Source organism: Rana temporaria, chromosome 4, assembly GCF_905171775.1.
Source record: "Rana temporaria chromosome 4, aRanTem1.1, whole genome shotgun sequence".
Classification (NCBI taxonomy): Eukaryota; Metazoa; Chordata; class Amphibia; order Anura; family Ranidae; genus Rana; species Rana temporaria.
Genome location: NC_053492.1, coordinates 457,202,272 through 457,222,926, shown reverse-complemented (window position 1 = coordinate 457,222,926; position 20,655 = coordinate 457,202,272). Strand labels below are relative to the sequence as shown.

The window sequence follows — 20,655 nt, the reverse complement described above, 5'->3', positions numbered from 1 at the left end:
TGTCTAAAGATTTCTTTCTAAGCTAACTGTATGTAATATCTTTACAGTTCTTAAAATATTAGGTACACTCAATAAATCATAAAGATTAAAGTAACAATTGTTACTTTTTTTTTAATCTTTTTTTTTTTTTTTTAGTATAATTTTGGTTATTTTAGAAGTGTGAATTTATGAAAATGACAACGAGTCACTGCATAAACTTGTACGTCATTACATATATTTAATGACATACAAGTTTATGCAGTAACTCATTGTCATTTTCATAAATTCACACTTTTAAAATACAATTGAAAAATGGCAACAGGAATTAAATAATTTACAACTTAATTGGGGGGCAGCTAATATATATATATATTTGTATATATTTTATATATATTTTGTATATATTTTATATATGCTAGTAGTTTTTATATATATTTAGTGAAAAAGTAAAAAAGTGGCAATTTCTAAAGCTTTCCTTCTAAGCCAACTGTATGTAATATCTTTACATTTCTTAAAATATTAGGTAAACCCAATAAATCATAGAGATTAAAGTAACAATTGTTGCTTTTTTATCTTTATTGAAGTTTTATCATTAAGACATTGTATATGTAATGACATACAAGTTTATGCGGTAACTCATTATCATTTTTGTAACTCCCTCATTTAAAAAATGGGTTTCCCCCTAGAGAACTGACTATATTGTTTGCATTTTAATAGATCTCTACTTAGATATGTACATATTAGATATTCAATCAGCCTTGCAAGCAAGGAAACCCAACATTGATTTCCAAACATCTCTACGATCATTTATTTATTACTAATAAAGGTGATTTTTTTTTATTGATCTGGCTATCGACATTGAAGTGAACTGATCTATTAAAAATAAAAATTGATTTTTCTGGGTGGTTTATTTGTGCAAATCCTGATTTATTTTTTTAAGCCAATAATAAAGCCAAAATGAGCACTTATATTGTACTGTATACAGAATTGAGAAAATATACAAATCACAACACAGGTTTTCCTATCAGGTCAATGTAACTATTGCAGAAAATGGTAAAATGATTCAGTTAATGTTACATATACTGTGAGGAACATCTATTCCCTGTTGCTTTTACTTCCCCATCCCCCTTTCCTTGGATGGTAGCAATTGAGCATTTGCATGTTGTGTTTGACGCCGTGCATGCTATAGACATGCAATGGCAAGTGATAGTCTGCATGCTGCTTACTGAATGTTTCTCCTTTTCTCTCCTTCCCTGTCATGTGCTTTCAGAAGACAACCATGTAGAAGGTGGGTGCTTTCAACCTTATCTTCACCCCCCAGTTCCCCTACCTTTTCCCTTTTTTATTTTTAATATTTAAGTATAAAGTTAGATCTGGTAAGTATTCTGATGTGTGAACAAAACAAAAAAAACTGCTGTGATTTATCATTTACAATAAAAGATGTACCATATTTGCTGTGTCAACATTCTAGTCTATTCAACAATGTTGCAGACACATGCATTTTTAGAGCAGAATATCATTAAATACATGTGATTTTTGATGTTACAGCAAGCTATTAATGAAACACTGCAAAGCTTTAACATGTTAGTATTGAAATGTGTAACACTGCATTAATAAACATATATAAAACCTCTTTAAATTACCATTTCCATAAATTTAAGGCAAATAATGTAATTTAAGCAAAATGCCTAATTATAAAATTGTACAATTAAATGAGGATTTTCATAAAAAAAATTGTAAAGGTCACTATAGTAATATTAATGCGAATAAGTGATATGCTTTTTATATATATATATATATATATATATATATATATATATATATATAGATATATATAGATATAGATATAGATATCTATCTATCTATCTTTCTATCTATATATAGATAGATATAGATAGATAGGTATAGATATAGATAATATTATATTTATTAAAATAGAAATAAATATTTTTTTTGAAGATATTGCATAAACATAAACATTTTAAATATTTTTGTCATTTTTAAAATCTTTTTAAATGATTATCTGCCAAAAAAAACAAAAACAAACTTTTATTTTCAACCAACCTGGCTGTAATGACTTTTTTTATATATTGGAACATTTTTTAATAGCTTTTGTTTTTCTGTAATTAAATTCCCTCCTTGTAACTGAACCTAATTTAAATTAGATTTATCAGGCTGGGTTCACATATATGCAAATTGGATGTGTTTTTAACCGCATCTAACTTGCATAACATGTGAATGTGTCCGGCTTTCAATGGGGACGATTCACAAATGCCCTGGGTGATCCGAACCGGCGAACAGAAACACATCGGACTCAGGAGTGCAAACCGCAGCCGTACATGCATGAACACAGCCTTAATGATCTTCCAAATTAACAGGATATTTCAATTTAAAATGACACAACTTACACAGAAATACTAACACGATATATACGTTTTTTTGTTATATTGTTAAAGATCTTTCACAGAATTTTTAAACTGAAGTAACATTTTTACCAAACCATAGTCAAAATTTCTGAAAATGGAAAATTATTTTTGATAAGGATTTACTTTTTATTTTTCCTTACCAAACTTTAAATAAAAGAATTCAAAACAATTAAAAAAAAATAATTTTAAAAGAAAAAGAAAGAGGATAATAAAAAAAAAATTGTCTGATTTAAGAAATTATTTTTTTCACTATTATAAAATATAAATTATACTATAATGTGGTAGGAAAATGTGCATGCAAAAATTACAGTCTACATCTCAAAGCTCATTTACGCAAGTGTATGTTATGCCCCCTACAGCGCACACCTTGGGTGTGCATTGTATAGGGCCGGTGCAATGTGCTCCTACTATGCATTACACTGTTTCCTTTTTTGTCTGTACTAACATAAAAAAAAAAAAAACTTACACCACAGTGAATTGTGATGCATTGTAGCAGGTTGAAAAAAGTAAAAATTCAACCTGTCCTACTTTTTTTCAGTGCCCACCAACACTGTGGGGTTGATTTACTAAAACTGGAGGGTGAAAAATGTGGTGCAGCTGCGCATGGTAGCCAATCAGCTTCTAACCTCATCTTGTTCAATTAAGCTTTGCCAAAAAAAAAAAAAAAACAACAACCTGGGAACTGATTGGTTTCTTTACAGAGCTGCACCTGATTTTGCACCTTCCAGTCTTAGTAAATAACCACTGGGGCTTATTTACTAAAGCTGAAGCGTGAAAAACCAAGCTTGCTTCTGCATAGAAACCAATCAGTTTGCAGGTTTTATTGTTAAAGCTTAACTGAACAAGCTGAGGTTAGAAACTGATTAGCAAAAATGGACAGCTGCACCAGATACTGAGTGCTCTAATTTTAGTAAATCTACCTCACCGTGCCTTGATGTAAATTAAAACAATAAATATAAATATAAGGAAAATGACCTTGTCTATGCATTGTAAAATGCAGCCCAATTGGGCTTGGGTGGACAAGCCCTTAGGCCCGGTTCACACTGGTGCGACATGCGCTCCGGCTTTGAGAGCACATGTCACATGACATGTAAAAAAAATAGTTTCCCTATGAAAGCCGTGTAAACTGGTCCGAAGTGTGTCGGCTTGACCTTGGAAAAGGTCCCTGCACTACTTTGGTCCGACTTCTATATGATTTCAGTCCATAGAATTGAATGGAGGTCCCACCCAAGTTGGATCCTCATCTTAATTAATGTGATTTTGATTCGACATTACAGGGAGATTACACAGGCATTCCCTGAAGTTTCCAAAGTCACGCCAAAGTTGCCTGGCAAAGTTGCGCGACTTTCAGGTCATGGCAGTGTGAACTGAGCCTTAGTCCTGGAGGAGTCTCTTCTTTATATCTCCATCCCAGTGCTCCTTTAACAGGTTCTGATTGCCCCAGGATGGGGGGGTCTTAAATATCACTGATCATGTGACCACTTTTAAAGAGGTCACGTGATGATGGCTTCCTATCATTAGTAGGAACCAAGAGCTGTCTTTGACATCTCGGTCTCTATTATGGGAGGGTGCAGTGAGAGAGCTCTTAGCATAGAAACGTTGTCTGCTCAGCTATGGATGTACGGCATGCAGGTTTTAAACCCCATCCTTTTTCAGCCACACATATTACTTATATTAAAGTATAACTAAACGCAAAACTTTTTTAAGCTTTGGATAGAGTGGAGAGGAATTAGAACACCTATTAGGTTTTTATTGATGTCTGTGCCCCCGTTAGGTAATGTCCTGTTTACCATTATCATTGAAACTGAAAGTAAAAATAAAATCCCAAATTTTGGGTTGTCCCCAGAAAAATAATAGAGGACAAATATTCCAATGGGGACACTAGTTCTGGTGACCTCCCTTAATTTTCAGGGATTTCCTATAACTTCCTGTTTGGCTTTGGGACTAGGGTGACCACATTTTCAAACTGCCATTCAGGGACATCTCATCTTCCTAGAAATCAGCTTGTACTGTAATGAATCACAGCACAGCCAGGGCGGAGGGTGTGCGCTGTACCCAGAATCACTGATCACGCCCCAAAAAAGGCCACTGCATCACCACTTTACCCACTGACAGTACTTGTCCTTGCTGGCTGAGACCCGTTTTACCTTGTTCCAATGTTGGCTCTACACTGCCCTGCAGTGATTAGATGCAAGAGTTGGGATTTGTGATTTCTCCAATCACAAGCAGGGGTGGGGATTGTGCCTCCCCAGACATTTCCTGGCCAGGACAAGTACTGTCAATGAGTAAAGTGTTGATGTGGCTGCCTTTTTTGGGGGGGATCAGATTGGCCCAGGAAGGGGGGGGTGGCTGTGTCAGTTTCATTCTGGGCAAATGTAATGTATTGTCGTGGAATGAAGGTCCCAGGGACCCAGGACACGCCTGCAGAATGCGGGACTGTCCCAGCCAATCCAGGACATGTGATCAACCTATATGGGTCAGGAAGTGAAGGTAAATCTCCCCAATGGGGCGAAGATGGCAAAAATAAACCTTAATGGGGTTATAACCCTCCCTTACTCTATCCAAAATGAAATAGCGAATTATCCATAGTTCTACTTTAACTTTTATGGTACACTAAATAGACCTAAAATATTGTTTACAACATGCAATGTTTAAACTTTTCACAATAAAACAACCTAAAAACAGTAATTGAATTCTCATTCCCCAACAGAATACTCCATAATATTTATCTCAGTCAATGCAAATGTATTTCAGTATCTTGCTTTTCACAGAAAATGAAACTATTTTTGTTACGACTGTGCTAGCTGATGTTGACATCTTCAGAATGTTCAGCGTACTGCAATCTACTTTCTGGTCTACTGTCATTTCTGAAGACCGGGACTTTTGCTTTTCAACCTTCTGGATACAACTAGAATGATAGTTTATTCTTTTATTTTAGCATTGCTGTTATTTGACTAACATTTCTTCCCCAGCCAAAAAACATCTTCCTCTAGGCTATGAAATATATATAGCGAATTCTCATATGACAACATAGTAATAAAGTCATAAAGCATATTCCGTACAATTCACAAATTTTCTTCTATTGAGAGCATTCATCTTGGGATGGGAGAATAATGGAATCCTATATATCCGATCTTATATCATTGATTTCACACATATTACTTTTCATCTATACAGGCCCTTTCCTCGCCTATAGATTCCTCCCATATTATCATTTCAGTGTTAAAGGACTTTTTGTTTAAAAACCTAAACACTCATTTCTAATGAGGGGAAAAAGACCAGACCCAGCCCATTTGTCAGATTCTTCTTTGGTGAGCAATGCTTTCTGCTAAGCCTAACGTAAAAAAAAAAAAAAAAAAAAAAACGTAAAAAAAATGAAAACAAAAGCTGCAAGTAAAATTATCCCCAAAAAAAAGAAGGAAAAACAAATCTTGGTTAGAATCTAGTTTCATATTCCTTTTCTATGTTTCTTTTTGCTTTTTAACTTGCAATATCGATAAGTAAAGTGCAATTTAGGGTCATCACATAGTGTTTGAATTGTACATTTCATCCCTGGGCCTGTCCACCAGGGTTGGAATTAAAGATGCATTTTTTTTTTCCTTTTGTAATGCAGATGCTATACAGGAAGACACGTTGTTTGTCACAAACCATTTTTTTGTCACTGTGGCAACATCTTCCCATGCTCCCTTGTACTTTGCTGACTTTGCTCTTGTTTCCCTTTAAGGTCTGGCGCACCTGATGATGGGCGACCAAGGTATGGGCTCTGTTCCTTTTCCACTCTGCTTTCATTGTTTCCTACTGTTCTGTAGTTGCTTCAGTCCTTCACTGCAACGATGGGCAAATCTTGCTTTGAAACTGTGTTTGACTGCTAATCTTAACACATTATTTTAGCCGCATTCCTTATTTATTTTCTGTTCACTTTTGATATCCTTTTCCTTTTCTGCAATATAATAACTGAACCAAAAATTGGAACAAATAAAGCAGCTGATTGTTGGAAAAAAGAAAAAAAAAACGTAAATAAAATTGTGTATTGCTTGGATTGGTATAAACTGCTGAAGGGACAGGATGAAAATTGTCGACATGACAAAATAAAAAAAGTGCTCGCAATTTAGATTGAGAAATCTCTCAGTTTATCATATTGTACCCTGCGAAGACTCCATTAATTTTCATTGATGCATGGCTGATTGGTTCACTCTGAAAGCACATTGGTATTCGTCTTTGGAATGCTAACGTCTTTGCAGTGTATTCATTTAGTAACCAGTATGCCATTTGCTTGCATTACCCAAAACCAATATATATATATATATATATATATATATATATTTTTATATGTATTTTTTTTTATTATTATTATTATTTTGATCAAGCATGTACATCCTCTAATTCTGTGCATGTACGCCAGTAGTCTTACCAAACTCTGGATCACGCATTGTTTTGCCATTATCGTCATTATCATTTATTATCGTCTACATCCCCATCAGTATAATCATTTAACAACATCATAATTAGTATCACCTTTTCTTGGCGAACTAATGCATATACATATGTTCATGAATGTTTTTTTTTTGTTTTGTTTTTTTATATCCTCTTTTGTCTGGAATTGCTTTCTTCATGGAACCATTTCATCCAAAATCTCTAGGTAAAAGTAAAGGTACAACTTTCTTTTTTTACATTTCTCATTGTAGATGTATGATATTGTTGTCGATATATCTAAAAAAAAAAGTGGGAACATTAGGTATGTGATGCAGTATGTGTTTATGGAAGAGATTGATAATTGATATTGTTTTAGTGCATTTTCAGATGACTTTAAGGTTTCTATATAGATGACTATATAGATGTATATATAAATACAGATGACTATATAGGTATAAGTTTCTATTTAAAGTTTAGGGCATTGCTTTGCAAAATGCGCTATCTTCACCCCAACATATTAAATGCCTATTTAGGTTCAAGGGGTGTCTCTACTTTTTTTGATGTTTCCAAACCTGACTGAGTATTTGAAGTGGGCACAAGTTAGGGTGACATGGAAATTACCTTCCCTATAAGAAGGAGAATAATAGAGACAGAGCGAGCGAGAAAAAGAGAGAGAGAGAGATAATGTGTTTAAGCTAGCATCATGAACCTAGGCTTCGTTCATACATTAGGTGGACCTGTCTTTAACAATTCAGAGCACTGTGGTTTTTAAAATTACGCAAGTCATAAGAACATTTTCATAAAAGTCTTAGGTATCTTACGTATTGCAGTGTTAGGTAGAACATGGGCTTTCTTTGTTGGCTACATCTAGAAGGCCAACATTTGCTAGAGCTAGCGAGCCAATAGCTGTGCTTGAACCACCATCCTTTCCTTTGGCAAAAATTGTTTGACTAGTATGTTTTGTTCAATAAACCTGCATAGAATGCTGAACATAAGTCTACCATCTAGAAGAATAAGTCTACCATCTAGAAGTATAAGTCTACCATCTAGAATTTTAATACTACCATGTTTGATGAATTTGAGTACCTCCCTTTAGTAGATATTCTAGCCACCTACTATTCAGAAACATAAAAAAAATAGAAATAGCAATATTTAAAAAAAGTAAGAAGCAATAAAAAAGTACAAAAACCCAAAGTTGGCTATAATAGGTGCTAATAATTATCACTTTAATGTGTCTGCAGGTTCTGCTTTAGAGCTTTAAAATCCCTTTGGGGCTTCCAAATCTTTGGAGGATCTATATGCATATTTTGACACTTCCTATCATTATTAATAACTGGTCTGTCACATCTCCCCTCAACTCCACCATCCCTGTCCCAAATTGGAATGTTTGGGAGGCAGGCAGAGAATTAAAGGCCACCTTTGCAGGAAGGGGCAGATTACTGCTATGAAATGTCAAAAATGTCATGTTAGAGGGGTTGATTTACTAAAACCAGAGAGTGCAAAATCTGGCGGAGCTGTGCATGGTAGCCAAGCAGCTTGTTCAGATAAGCTTCAGGCTAGGTTTTCTCATATGCTAATTGGATGCGGGGAACCCACGACATGCGAGTGTGACTGACTCTCAGTGGAGCTGCTTCACACAAGTCAGGGGTGGCCGCGTTCCGCATTGAAAAAGGGTCTTGTGCGTGTGTTTGGGTTCGATGCGTGTTTGGGTCTGATTCAGGTGCGAATTCAGGCAAAGATTTGGACCTGATTTGCACTTGAACCGGTGAACAGACAAGCATCGGACCCCAGGCACAAACCTACAGCTGCACATATGTGAACCCGGCCTCAACTAAAAAAAAAAAAAATGGAAGTTAAGCTGCTCCAGATTTAGCATTCCACAGTTTTAGTAAATCATCCCCAGAGTGCCTTACTTTTAAAATTCGACAAAGGCACATCCATTCACATGAGAGTCTGCTTTTAATTTAACAGACCTCCTTTGGTCTTTACATAGCATAACCTAACCTAAGACATAGCAACCAAATACAGTTTGGCTTTAAAAAATCTTGATACAGTGAACTGTTTAGATTCTACAAGCTACTTTACATCATTGTTCTTCGTAATATAATTTTTTCAGAGTTACGAGAAAATAATAAAATAAAAATCTGAATTCATTTTTTATAGTGGTTTTTCTTTACCTATTACAGTTGTTCAGTTAGACTTGACAAGTAAGAAAACTGAAAGTTTTTTTTTTAGCTTGAGCCCTTCGAACTAGTGTGGTCAAGTGCTAATTACTTCTAAAGTTGTCTAAAGACAATCTGTTGTCAGTTGAAAAGAGTGAAAGTGGTGCAAAGTGACTGTTAAAGTTCACAGACCTTCTTAGATCTTTAGCAATGCTGTGCATCTAACACATAGTTCAAGCAATAGGTTTACTGATAATGCAGATCTCAGAGGATTCAGCCTAAGATGGTCAACAGAAAGCAAAAGTGTTTATTAGTATTTTATCTAGGACATGAGGCTTCAGAGAATTGTCAGTATACTGCTAGATTATGTTTTCTTGGTTATATCTTCAGGCGACCCAAGCTGACTGTTCTTGTGGGAGATATTATTGATTGCACAGGCCTAAACAGTTCTGCTTACTATTTCTCCCTCATAATCTGGTGCCAGAACTGTCCACCGTCTTCCAACATCCTTCTCCTGCCCCCTCAGCATAGTCATAAACTGTAAGATCAGCCTTTGTGCCACATTCTTCTCTTCCTTTTGCTTTAGGGTGTTTAGATCATATCTACATGCCATAGCCTACTAGCTGATTATAAAATACTCACCTTAGATCGGAGCCCCTGCAGCCGTCCCTGTACGCTGCTCTTGCCGGAGACATCACTCCAAGAGTTATTTCTGGGTATCGCGGGCTCCGGCGTTGTGATTGGCCAGAGCCGCGATTAAGTCACTGACCGCTGGTAAGGGCACGTCAGCTTAAGCAACGGCATGAACGAGTGGTTTCTCCAGTGCACATTTGCCAATGACGTTGACACATGCTGATACAGGGGATATCTCCTAAACCGTGCAGGTTTAGGGGATATCCATGGTAGCTACAGTTAAGCCTCATTATAGGCTTACCTTTAGTAAAAAGTGGATTATAAGGGTTTATAACCACTTTAAGTCTTTGTACAGCCTTAAGCTGAGTACACATATAGTTTTTCATTCAGCATGTGGGCTTAAAAAAAAAAAAGAAAAAAACGTTCTGCATCCAGACAAGCAAGGTGTATTTACTGTAGGAATCCTGTTAGGATACACTGATGGCACTGCCGTCGATTTGGTACAGTGGCTGATTGAATGCAGGTTTTCTAGCAGTCCCATTCATCAGAAGTTGATCTACCGTTCTACTTCTGTTGGACAGGGGGGGGCACAGACAGAGTGAAATTTGACCGGCCCTTGCTAAACCAAGTGAATTCCGTGGGGTGTGTACCCAGCTTTAGCAATGGCCAAATCCGGCAGATTTAGTTGTTGGGCAGATATACCATTGGAAGAAAGCCAATATCTATCAGACTAGAAAATCAGGAGAGGGAGGGTGGCGTATCCAGACTGATTATCAGTAAAATAATCGTTCTTGGCCAATTAACAGGAGGAAAAAAATAAGGCTTCAGTAAACATAAAATGGCAGCAGAGAAAGATTAGGCCTGTTCCACAGCTGGACAGGGCTGTGTTGAGTGACACCACTGTGCATGTCTGAGGACTGGATGGATGGGGGTACAGACAGGTTGCTATATTTATCTGTGTGCCTGGAGTTTTGCTTCACCCATGAATTTCAAGTGTGCATCACAATTATTAAATACTCACATATATTTTTGGTACATTATAAATGCATGCAAACGGTTATTGAGGATAAAGCATTCTGACACTGTAAGCCATTTGGAGCACTGTGTATGTCTTTAAAAAATGTGGATGTGTGTTAAAAAATAAATAAACTCTTTCCAATGAGTATAAAACAAATGCAAGTTACATCTAAATCAATGAATGATGTATTTAGTGTGGATTCAGCAGGAGTCACAATTGTTGCGCAATAGAGACAATCCCAGATAGCAAGCAATTGTGCTACAAGCTTGAAAATGACTTGCTAAGCTATTGCTAGACTTGCCAGGCTCCACAATTGCAGCAAGTCTGCATTACATGACTCCAGATCAACTTTATTTGCAAACATTCTGCAAGTCTGCTGCAAGTTCTGGTTCAGTTATGTTGTGCAATAGTCATCCTACCACAGGGGGCACTGTGACTGAATTTCCATGTGTAGACTTGCAGAGCTCTTCCTGTAGACTCACCACTGCAACTTTGCTCTTGCTAGAGACTTGCCACTCAAATTTGCTACAAATTGGAAAAGTGTCAACTAGAACTTGTGCCTCAAGTGCTCTGCAAGGGTACAACTTGCCAGTAAAAAAAGTGCAGCAAGTTAACAGACTTACATGTGGCAAGTTACCCTTGCTATCTGGGATTTTGGTGCAACCAAAAACATGGTAAAACTAATCTTAGGAACACATATTTAGCAAAGTTTATCTAGCATCTGTTCTTCTTATGGACAAGGCTTAAAATGTAATTTCACTTTTTAGGAAGATTTCTGAAAACCCCCCCAATGAATAGTACATACCATAGCTCCGTCTGTTGGAAATGGTGAAGGTCCTCCCACTACACATACAGTTGTTGGGGGTCCTCTCCAGGAAAAAATGCTGACCCCACATTCCTCTCAATCCTGCTGTTTGTGGGACGGGCTGAATTTCACAATAATGCACCCCCCAGTGCCCGCTCCAAACTGCACATGTGCACTGTGTAATAGCCTCTCCCAACTCTGGTCTACGTTAGCAGCAGCCACCACAGGCCACTCAAACTCAGAACGCATGTGCACAATCAATGGTCTCCTTCTCTAGCAGTGTGCACACACAGTTGGGGGACCTATTCATTCCTCTCCATCCTGCCATCTACTGGATGGGCTGAATTTCACAATAACGCACCCCCTAGTGGGCATGTGTGTGCTGTGCTTCCTCTCCTGGCTCCAGCTTAGCTTAGTAGTGGCCGTTCTGGAGCATTCATAGTCTGTGTGTGCGTAGTGCACACAGTTAGAGATGGAGACATTTGAATGGCCTGGAACGGCCGCTACAAAACTAAGTTGGAGCCAGGAGAGAATACAATGCACAGCACACAGCTTAAATACCCTAGAATGGCTGCTAGGGGCCACAATTTAGTAAAATTCAGCCATTCTTCAAAGGGAGGATGGTGAGAAATTAGGGGCCAACCCTTTTTCTGGAGCGGACCCCCAACAGCAGCATGTGTAATGGGAGGACCTTCACCATTTTCCAACAGGAGGCGCTGTGCTATGGTATGTATTAGCCCTCATTCAGACGAGGCGGACTCCGTTGCTACGATCTCTCCGCTGATCTCCGCTGAGCTGGTGGATGACAGGTCCCTCTCTGCTCACTGAGCAGGGAGTGGCTTGTTGAGCGCCGCTGTCTCCTAATGAGAGATCTGATGAAAACGGACAGCATTTGGACAGCTTTTCATCAGATCTCACCCAATCCGATCCGCCATGGATGGATGGCGACGTATTGCCATACGTCGGATTTTAGCGGATCGTATCGGGTCGGATGTCAGCGGACATGTCACCACAGACATCCGACGCTTCATAGTCTTTGAGCGGCTGTTCAGGTCCACCGACAAAACTGAAAGGGGCCTTATACATTGGATATAGAATCACATAGATCTGAAAATCTTCCTGAAAAGTGAACATATGCCGGTATTGCTTGCCATTGAAGTCAAAGCGGAATTTATGTTTTTTCGTTTCCATTGACTTCAATGAAGAAACTCGCTTTGATATGCGAGTACTTTGGATTATGAGCATTCTCCTGGAACGGATTATGCTCGTAATTCGAGGTTCCACTGTACCAAAATTGCCATTGACAAAAGCATTCTTCCTACCCGGGTGATTGCAGGAACTTCATTGGTACCTTTTTTTTTTCAAAGCAGACTGTTAATTTTTCATCATACGGTCTATGGTCACATTCCAGTAATGATATACTGAATGTGTACAGCTTTTTTCGAAAATGACCCCAATAGCCCACATATACTGCATTTAGGATGTAAAAATAGTACTACTTACTGTATTAATGCTCATCTAGGCTTTTGTACAGTACATGAAATAAGCCTATAAATAATATATACTCCTCTTGTTGTTTATGGTTTTATATGGACCTGATTTTTTTTAGCTATTTATATATTTATTTTGTCGTCCTTCTGTATATAACTGGAAGCTTATGTCATTAGACTTCACTGACAGAATTTCAGAGAAGAATCATCACCGAGAAAAACAAGAAAAAAAAAATCTAATGACGTTCTATAATAATTTGGGGATCTTGTGGAAGCTTTAGTATTGCTGACGTCCTCGATTGCCTGTGACCTTAATAAGAGCAGTAAATGTGCTCAGGTCACATTGCTGAAGGCTATCTCTGCGCCTTGCATCAGATCGTCATCAGCAAGAAAGAAATGTTTTTTAAGGTCGTCTGAGGCTGAGATGGATGGTAAAGATTCTGCGACTATCACTCAACCGATCAAGTCCAGAATAAAGAAATATATTTCAATGTCAGCAAAAAAAAATGAGATTAAGACAGAGGCGAAGAAACTTTTGACAGTAATTCATTCTATTTCTCTTTACTCATAGATGCCGTCATTACAAGTAAACTTGTCACTTGAGTTACTTAGAAATACTGTCATCTTGGCTCATTCTTCCAGGGAATAAAGCACAGTTTTGATTGGCTATGGCCTAAACATTTTAACTTGACAGCTAGAAACCGGCGTCTAAAAACGTCCATTTAGCCGTGTTTACATGCTGCGTTTAGCCGCGTTTGCGTCTAGAAGCATTTGAAAAAAAGATATATTATTTTTTTGCTTAAAATAAAAAAACGTCTGTAAATGAAACACTGCTGAATGCGAGTTACCGCGGTTCACCGCATTTAGCCACGTTTGGGCTTGAAATGCCTCTAAACACAGCTTCTGAACGCATTTCTTTGGTTTCCAGAAAAAGCCTCTAAACTCAACTGCCTAGAAACGACTATAAACGTCCATGTGTACATATAAGATAACATAGAGGAGAGTTCAGGAGCAGCTGAAAAAAATGCACAACTGCTCCTAAACATCTGTTTACGAGCAGCAGTGTACATGAGGCCTTAACACATATACTATATTATCAAAAGTATTAGGGCGCCTGCTTTTACACGCACATGAACTTTAATGGCATCCCAGTCTTAGTCCGTAGGGTGTAATATTGAGTTGGCCCACCCTTTGCAGCTATAATAGCTTAAACTCTTTTGGGAAGGCTGTCCACAAGGTTTAGAAGTGTGTCTATGGGAATGTTTGACTATTCTTCCAGAAGTACATTTTTAAGGTTAGGCCTGGTTCACAGTCTTCCTCCACCCCAAACTCATTCATCCATGTCTTTATGGACCTTGCTTTGTGCACTGGTGCACAGTCATGTTGGAATAGGAAGGGCCCATCCCAAACTGTTGCTCCCAAACAAAGTTGGGAGCATAAAATTGTCCAAAATGTCTTGGTATGCTGATTACTGGAACTAAGGTGCCAAGTCCAACCGCTGATAAACAACCCCACACCATAATCCGCCCTCCAACAAATGATTTGGACCAGTGCACAAAGTAAGGTTTATAAAGACATTGAGCCAGGTTGGGGTGAAGGAAATTGGCTGACCTAAGCCTGACCTTTGGGGTGAATTAGAATGGAGACTGTGAACCAGGCTTAACCTCACAAATGTGCTTCTGGAAGAATGGTCAAACATTCCCATAGACACAATCCTAAACCTTGTGGACAGCCTTCCCAGAAGAGTTGAAGCTGTTATAGCTGCAAAGGGTGGGCCAACTTAATATTGGCCTTCTCGTCCAACATCAGTGCCTGACCTCACAATTGCTTTTCTGGAAGAATGGTTAAACATTCCCATAGACACACTCCTAAATGTTGTTGACACCCTTCCTAGAAGAGTTGAAGCTGTTATAGATGCAAAGGGTGGGCCAACTAAATATTGAACCCTACAGACTAAGACTGCGATGTCATTAAAGTTGATGTGTGTGTAAAGGCCCGGATTCACAGAGCACTTACGCCGACGTATAACAAGTTATGCCGACGTAAGTGCAAATGCGCGCCGTCGTATCTGTGCGCCAGACCCACAAACAGAGATGCGCCTAAAACCAGGCTACACCCCGCCGACGTAACTTGCTTATGCCGGCGTAGGGTGGGCGTACATTTAGGCTGGGTGAATGGTGCCGCTCCCATTGATTAGCCATTCAAACATGCAAATGAGGGAAATACGGCGATTCACAAACGTACGTGCGCCCGATGCAGACTACACGCAGTGCGCGTAAGTTGTATGTCCGGCGTAAAGTTATTCCCCATAAAGGAGGTGTAACAGACATGCTCAGGTATGCACCAGGGAACACACGCCAGCGTATTTTACGTTGGACGTGTGTCTGGCTGGGCGTAGGTTACATTAACGGCGTACACAGTGATCCGGCGTATCTTAGGCAGTTGTTCCGACGTGGTTGTGAGCATGCGCAGGGAGATGCGTTCACGTCACGGCACATGCGCAGTTCGTTATACGTACTTGTCTGGCGCTCGGCCCATCATTTGCATGGGGTCACGCCTCATTTGCATGGATCACGCCCACTTCCACCTATGCCGACCTGCGCCTTTGAAACCCACATCACGCTGGTGCAACGTTGGGAGCACTGGCTTTATGAATTCCATGCTTGCCTCTCTGCGCTGCGCTGGCCGCGTTTAGCTGCGTTTTCCCACGTTTGTGTTTAGAAGCGTTTTTTTTTAAATGCCCAAAAAAGGAAAAAACGCCTATAAACGAAATGCTGCTAAATGCGAGTTACCACGTTTAGCCGCGTTTAGCCGCGTTTGGCGTCTGAAACGTGGAAATCTTCTGCGTCTGAACCCATTGTTTTGCTTTCAAAGAACCGCTGTTAAACGCAACTGCCTAAAAACGGCAATAAACACGGCTGTGTAGATGGTCACATAGGATAACATTGAATGTACGTTTAGCAGCGTCCCGTGTACATGTGGGGCCCTAAGCCCTGTACACATGATCGGATATCTGATGGAATCTAATCCGATGGATATTTTTATCGGATATCTGATGAAGCTGACTTTCATCAGTCTTGCCTACACTCCATCGGTTAAAAATCCGATCGTCTCCAACGCGGTGACGTAAAACACTACGACGTGCTGAGAAAAATTAAGTTCAATGCTTTCGAGCATGCGTCGACTTGATTCTGATCATGCATGGATTTTTGACTGATGGATTTCCCCACAGACGATCGTTTTTTTCTATTGTTTTTTTAACCATAAGAAGAATTTAAAACAGGTTCTTTTTTTTTCACCGACGGATAAAAAAACGATGGGTTCCACACACGATCGGTTCGTCCGATGAAAACGGTCCATCGGTCCGTTTTCATCAGACGAACCAATTGTGTGTACAGGGCTTAATAGTCATACAACATTCACCCATGATTCCCACATTTGAATCCAATTAGAAAAACATGTGATCCTTGAATCTTACAATCCCTTAAAGTTTGCATGTGCTAAATTTACAGAATAAGTTCAACTTTGTAAATAAGTAAATAAATGCACATCTTTTTGCAGGTAATAAAAAATATGCATTTAGAATTTGTTTTTACTAGAAGCCTTCAAAGTATTGCAGATTGCTGGTGCAATGCATTACTCCTGCAGACCCTGCACGGTCACATGTTTTTTTTTTAATTGTGACAGCAAGTTCAGGGAGAAGATCCCCGGCTCGTTGTCACTAGAACTGGGGGGCGGGGAGAGGCTGCAGCAGTGGGAACAGGGTGAACTTTTCCTTGGTCCCACACTGCCATCTTCTTGTGTAAAATCATAGGGAGCTTACAGCCGATGAGCCTCCCAATGACGCACCTCTAGGCCTGCCCCCTCCTCCTTTGTAAATGAAGACCTACAGTATGCACATCACATATCGCAGTAGGCACAGCGAGCATACAGCATGTTATTCACCTAGGCAAGTGGCATGCATAGGGGAAGGCAAGGTGGAACACTGTTAATGAAAAATATATAAACACATTTGTGTAGCAGAGGGGAGGAGGGGCAGATAGGCGGGAACTTTCATTTCAATGGCCCAGATTCAGGTAGCAATTGCGCCTGCGTAACCATAGTTACGCAGCGCAATTGCTGACTTGCGCCGGCGTAACGAGTTCTCCTGATTCAGAGAACTTGTTACGCCGACTGCAGCCTAAAATCTGCGTGGCATAAGGCTCTTATGCCACGCAGATTTTAGGCTGCATTCTTGCGTTGACCGCTAGGGGGTGCTCCCATTGTGATCAGCGTATAGTATGCAAATTGCATACTAACACCGATTCACAAAGTTGCGCGGGCCCTGCGTACGCAAGGTACGGAGTTTCCGTACGGCGTCTTTAGCGTAAGGCTGCCCCTTCTAATAGTAGGGGCAGCCAATGCTAAAGTATACCCGCCCTTCCCGTGTCGTGAAATTTGAATTTCACGCCGTTTGCGTAAGTGATACGTGAATGGCGCTGGACGCCATTCACGTTCACTTTGAAGCAAATGACGTCCTTGCGACGTCATTTGCCGCAATGCACGTCGGGAAAGCTTCCCGACGGGGCATGCGCTTTACGATCGGTGCGGGAACGCGCCTAATTTAAATGATTCCCGCCCCCGGCGGGATCATTTACATTGCGCGCGCTTACGCCGGGCAATTTTGCTGGCGCGCCCTCGCAATTTACGGAGCTACTGCTCCGTGAATCGAGGGCAGCGCAAAATATTTGTGTGGGCGCAGGGCAAAATCGTTGCCCTGTGCCTCCGCAAATAAAGCGCAACTCGTACCTGAATCTGGGCCAATGTGAATAACTGCTTTAAATCATCCAAAGAGATATTCAGCACTCCCATCATGACTTATTGGGAATGAGTTGAGCTTGCCAGAGAATAGGGTATTTTTTTTCCATTAATAAATTAGTGTTATTCTGTAGATAATAACAATGTTCTGTCACAGTCTGTCACAAAATAATCAGTGTTGTGTGCTTTATAGAAACCTCTGGAGCCTGGTTTAACACAAAGGAACAATAGCTTCCAATTCACATGCTTGAAGTGATTGTAGCCATATTAGAGCACTTGCAACAAGAACAGTTGAGTACTGTCCGTGATACTTTTTTCTTTGCACAAATATCAACAAGCTTTTGGGTTGTACCTACTTCTTCAAGGTCTAAGCAGTACCCAACTCACAGAAATTCCAAACTAGCTGAGTTATCTCCAAAGATCTGTTGACTTGAGGAGTTAAGTGCTTACTGTAAGTCTTTATGCACATTTTTGTTGTTGCTCTTTTTCAGTAGACCAGGAGTGTCAAACTCAATTTCATTGGGGCCACATCAGCAGTATGATTGCCCTCGAAGGGCCAGTTGTATTGAGGGGGGCTACATGCAGAGTGTAGGGTTCAGGAATGTGCTGTATACAGAGTGCAGAGTTCTGTGGTGTGCTATGTACAGAATTCAGAGTTTAGGGTGTGCTACATACAGAGTGCAGAGTTCAGGATGTGCTATGTACAGAATGCAGGGTTTAGGGTGTGCTACATACAGAGTGCAGAGTTCAGCTTGTGCTATGTATAGAATGCAGGGTTTAGGGTGCACTACATACAGAGTGCAAAGTTCAGCTTGTACTATGTACAGAATGCAGGGTTTATGGTGTGCTACAGAGTACAGAGTTCAGGGTGTGCTGTGTACAGAATGCAGGGCTTAGGGTGTGCTACATACAGAATGCAGAGTTCAGCTTGTGCTACGTATAGAATGCAGCGTTTAGGGTGCGCTACATACAGAGTGCAGAGTTCAGCTTGTGATATGTACAGAATGCAGGTTTTGGGGTGCGCTACATACAGAGTGCAGAGTTTAGCTTGTGCTATGTACAGAATTCAGGTTTTAAGGTGTGCTACATTCAGAGTGCAGAGTTCAGCTTGTGCTATGTACAGAATGCAGGGTTTAGGGTGTGCTACAGAGTACAGAGTTCAGGGTGTGATGTGTACAGAATGCAGGGTTTAGGGTGTGCTACATACAGAATGCAGAGTTCAGCTTGTGCTATGTACAGAATGCAGGTTTTAGGGTGCGCTACATACAGAGTGCAGAGTTTAGCTTGTGCTATGTACAGAATGCAGGTTTTAGGGTGTGCTACATACAGAGTGCAGAGTTCAGCTTGTGCTATGTATAGAATGCAGGGTTTAGGGTGTGCTACACGCAGAGTGCAGAGTTCAGGGGTGTGCTAGGTACAGAATGCAGGGTTTAGGGTGCGCTACACGCAGAGTGCAGAGTTCAGGGGTGTGCTGTGTACAGAGACCAGGGTGTACAACTCAAGCCTGCCTCACCCCAAAACTTCTTTGCATCTCTCTCTCCAACCTTGCCCAGCTCTAGTACCTTCCTGTCTAGGCGGCATGCCTTGCAGGGAGATTGTTCTCTCTCTCCTTCTCTGGAGATCTGTTCCCACCATGAACACTTTCAGGGATCTGTTAGATCTGGGACCCACTGATCAAAGCAGCTGAGATGGCTTCTGTTTTTAGGGAGCGACAGTGGAGAATGAAAGTTAAAAGTGGCGGAATGGAGTTCCGCTACGCTGCGGCTGCAAAACTGGATGCAAGGGCCACATAACAAAGCCCGGCGGGCTGGATTTGGCCCGAGAGCCTTGTGTTTGTCATATGTGCAGTAGATTATTAAAATGTAGTTTTAGGGGGCGTGACCGGAAGCCGAGCTGGACGGACGTGCTGCCTAGGAGCTCCACACCAGCCCGCAGCACTTAGGCCGATTTCGGGGGAAATCACTCGAATTTAATGAGCTCCTCCCGCACCACCAGATCCTCCACGTCCAGAGGACTCTCCCTGCCGTTGTCCGGAGCCTCCACGTCCTTCAGGGACTATTTTAAGATCCCCGACATGCCGCCGGGTAGCCATAGCAAGATGGCGCCGGACGCCGAGGCCTGTCAGCACCGCGACCGCGCCCCGCAGCACGAGCAGAACACCGCTCCATCACAGGCCTCCAGGGATCCACCGCCATCCCCGCAGAGGACATCGGACCCCGATGGGTCCCAGCAAGGGGTGAGTGACCGAGGCCATCAGCCTCAGATGCCGCCCGTACAACGCGGCGACCAGGCCGCAACGCATCCTCCGTCGCAGTTGCGGCAGGACGCGGAGACCACCCCCGGATCGAACCAAGCGGCGCAGGCCCTGGGGTCACAGGACACTGCCACCAGATCAGCCTCCCCCCCAGATCCACTTCTGGACTTCCCGGCCCTGCCAAGCCCATCGCACCCCCCCGCGATGGTGCGGCCTAGTTCACCCCAGGCGCACAGCTTCACCTCTGTGTGGGCCCCGGATCCACCGCAAGCCCAGAGAACCTCACGCTCTGCAGACCCGCTCCGGACAGGGGCTCAAACAGCACATCACCCCCACCTTTCCTATGCCCAGATGACACAGGCCAGCATGCCATCCCAGGGGGACGTACCCCCGGGGTCCACCCTACAGCCCCCCCTGACCATGCCATGGACTGACTCGGGTGCTCCCCCGTCTAAACACCCCCCGTCCCGAACCGAGAGCCCCACCGTTGGGCCCCATTGTCACGCAACCTATACATCCCCCCACCAGCCGTGGGGCCCGGATGGAGCCGTGCAGCCCTCCTGGCAGACCTATTTGCAAGCCTTCCCCACAAAGGAGGACTTTAAGCAACTGATTGCGGATGTAAAAGACACTTGCCGGACTGAAATTCAAACCATTCAAGCAGGCCTTAAACACCTG

At 41.3% G+C, this 20,655-nt stretch overlaps 1 protein-coding gene across 20 annotated transcripts in view; it reads left to right on the top strand.

Moving 5' to 3' along the window:
* NRXN1 (neurexin 1) overlaps positions 1-20,655 on the top strand; it is a 1,744,826-nt gene that overhangs the window by 167,395 nt on the left and 1,556,776 nt on the right. For 12 of the 20 annotated variants that reach the window (XM_040351620.1, XM_040351619.1, XM_040351617.1 and 9 more), the window contains exons 3-5: positions 1,250-1,267; positions 6,130-6,159; positions 7,045-7,056. In XM_040351620.1, coding sequence (XP_040207554.1) covers positions 1,250-1,267; positions 6,130-6,159; positions 7,045-7,056 — 60 coding nt within the window. The remainder of the gene's footprint in view (positions 1-1,249; positions 1,268-6,129; positions 6,160-7,044; positions 7,057-20,655) is intronic. The other 8 variants (XM_040351628.1, XM_040351603.1, XM_040351615.1 and 5 more) reach the window with 3 other exon arrangements.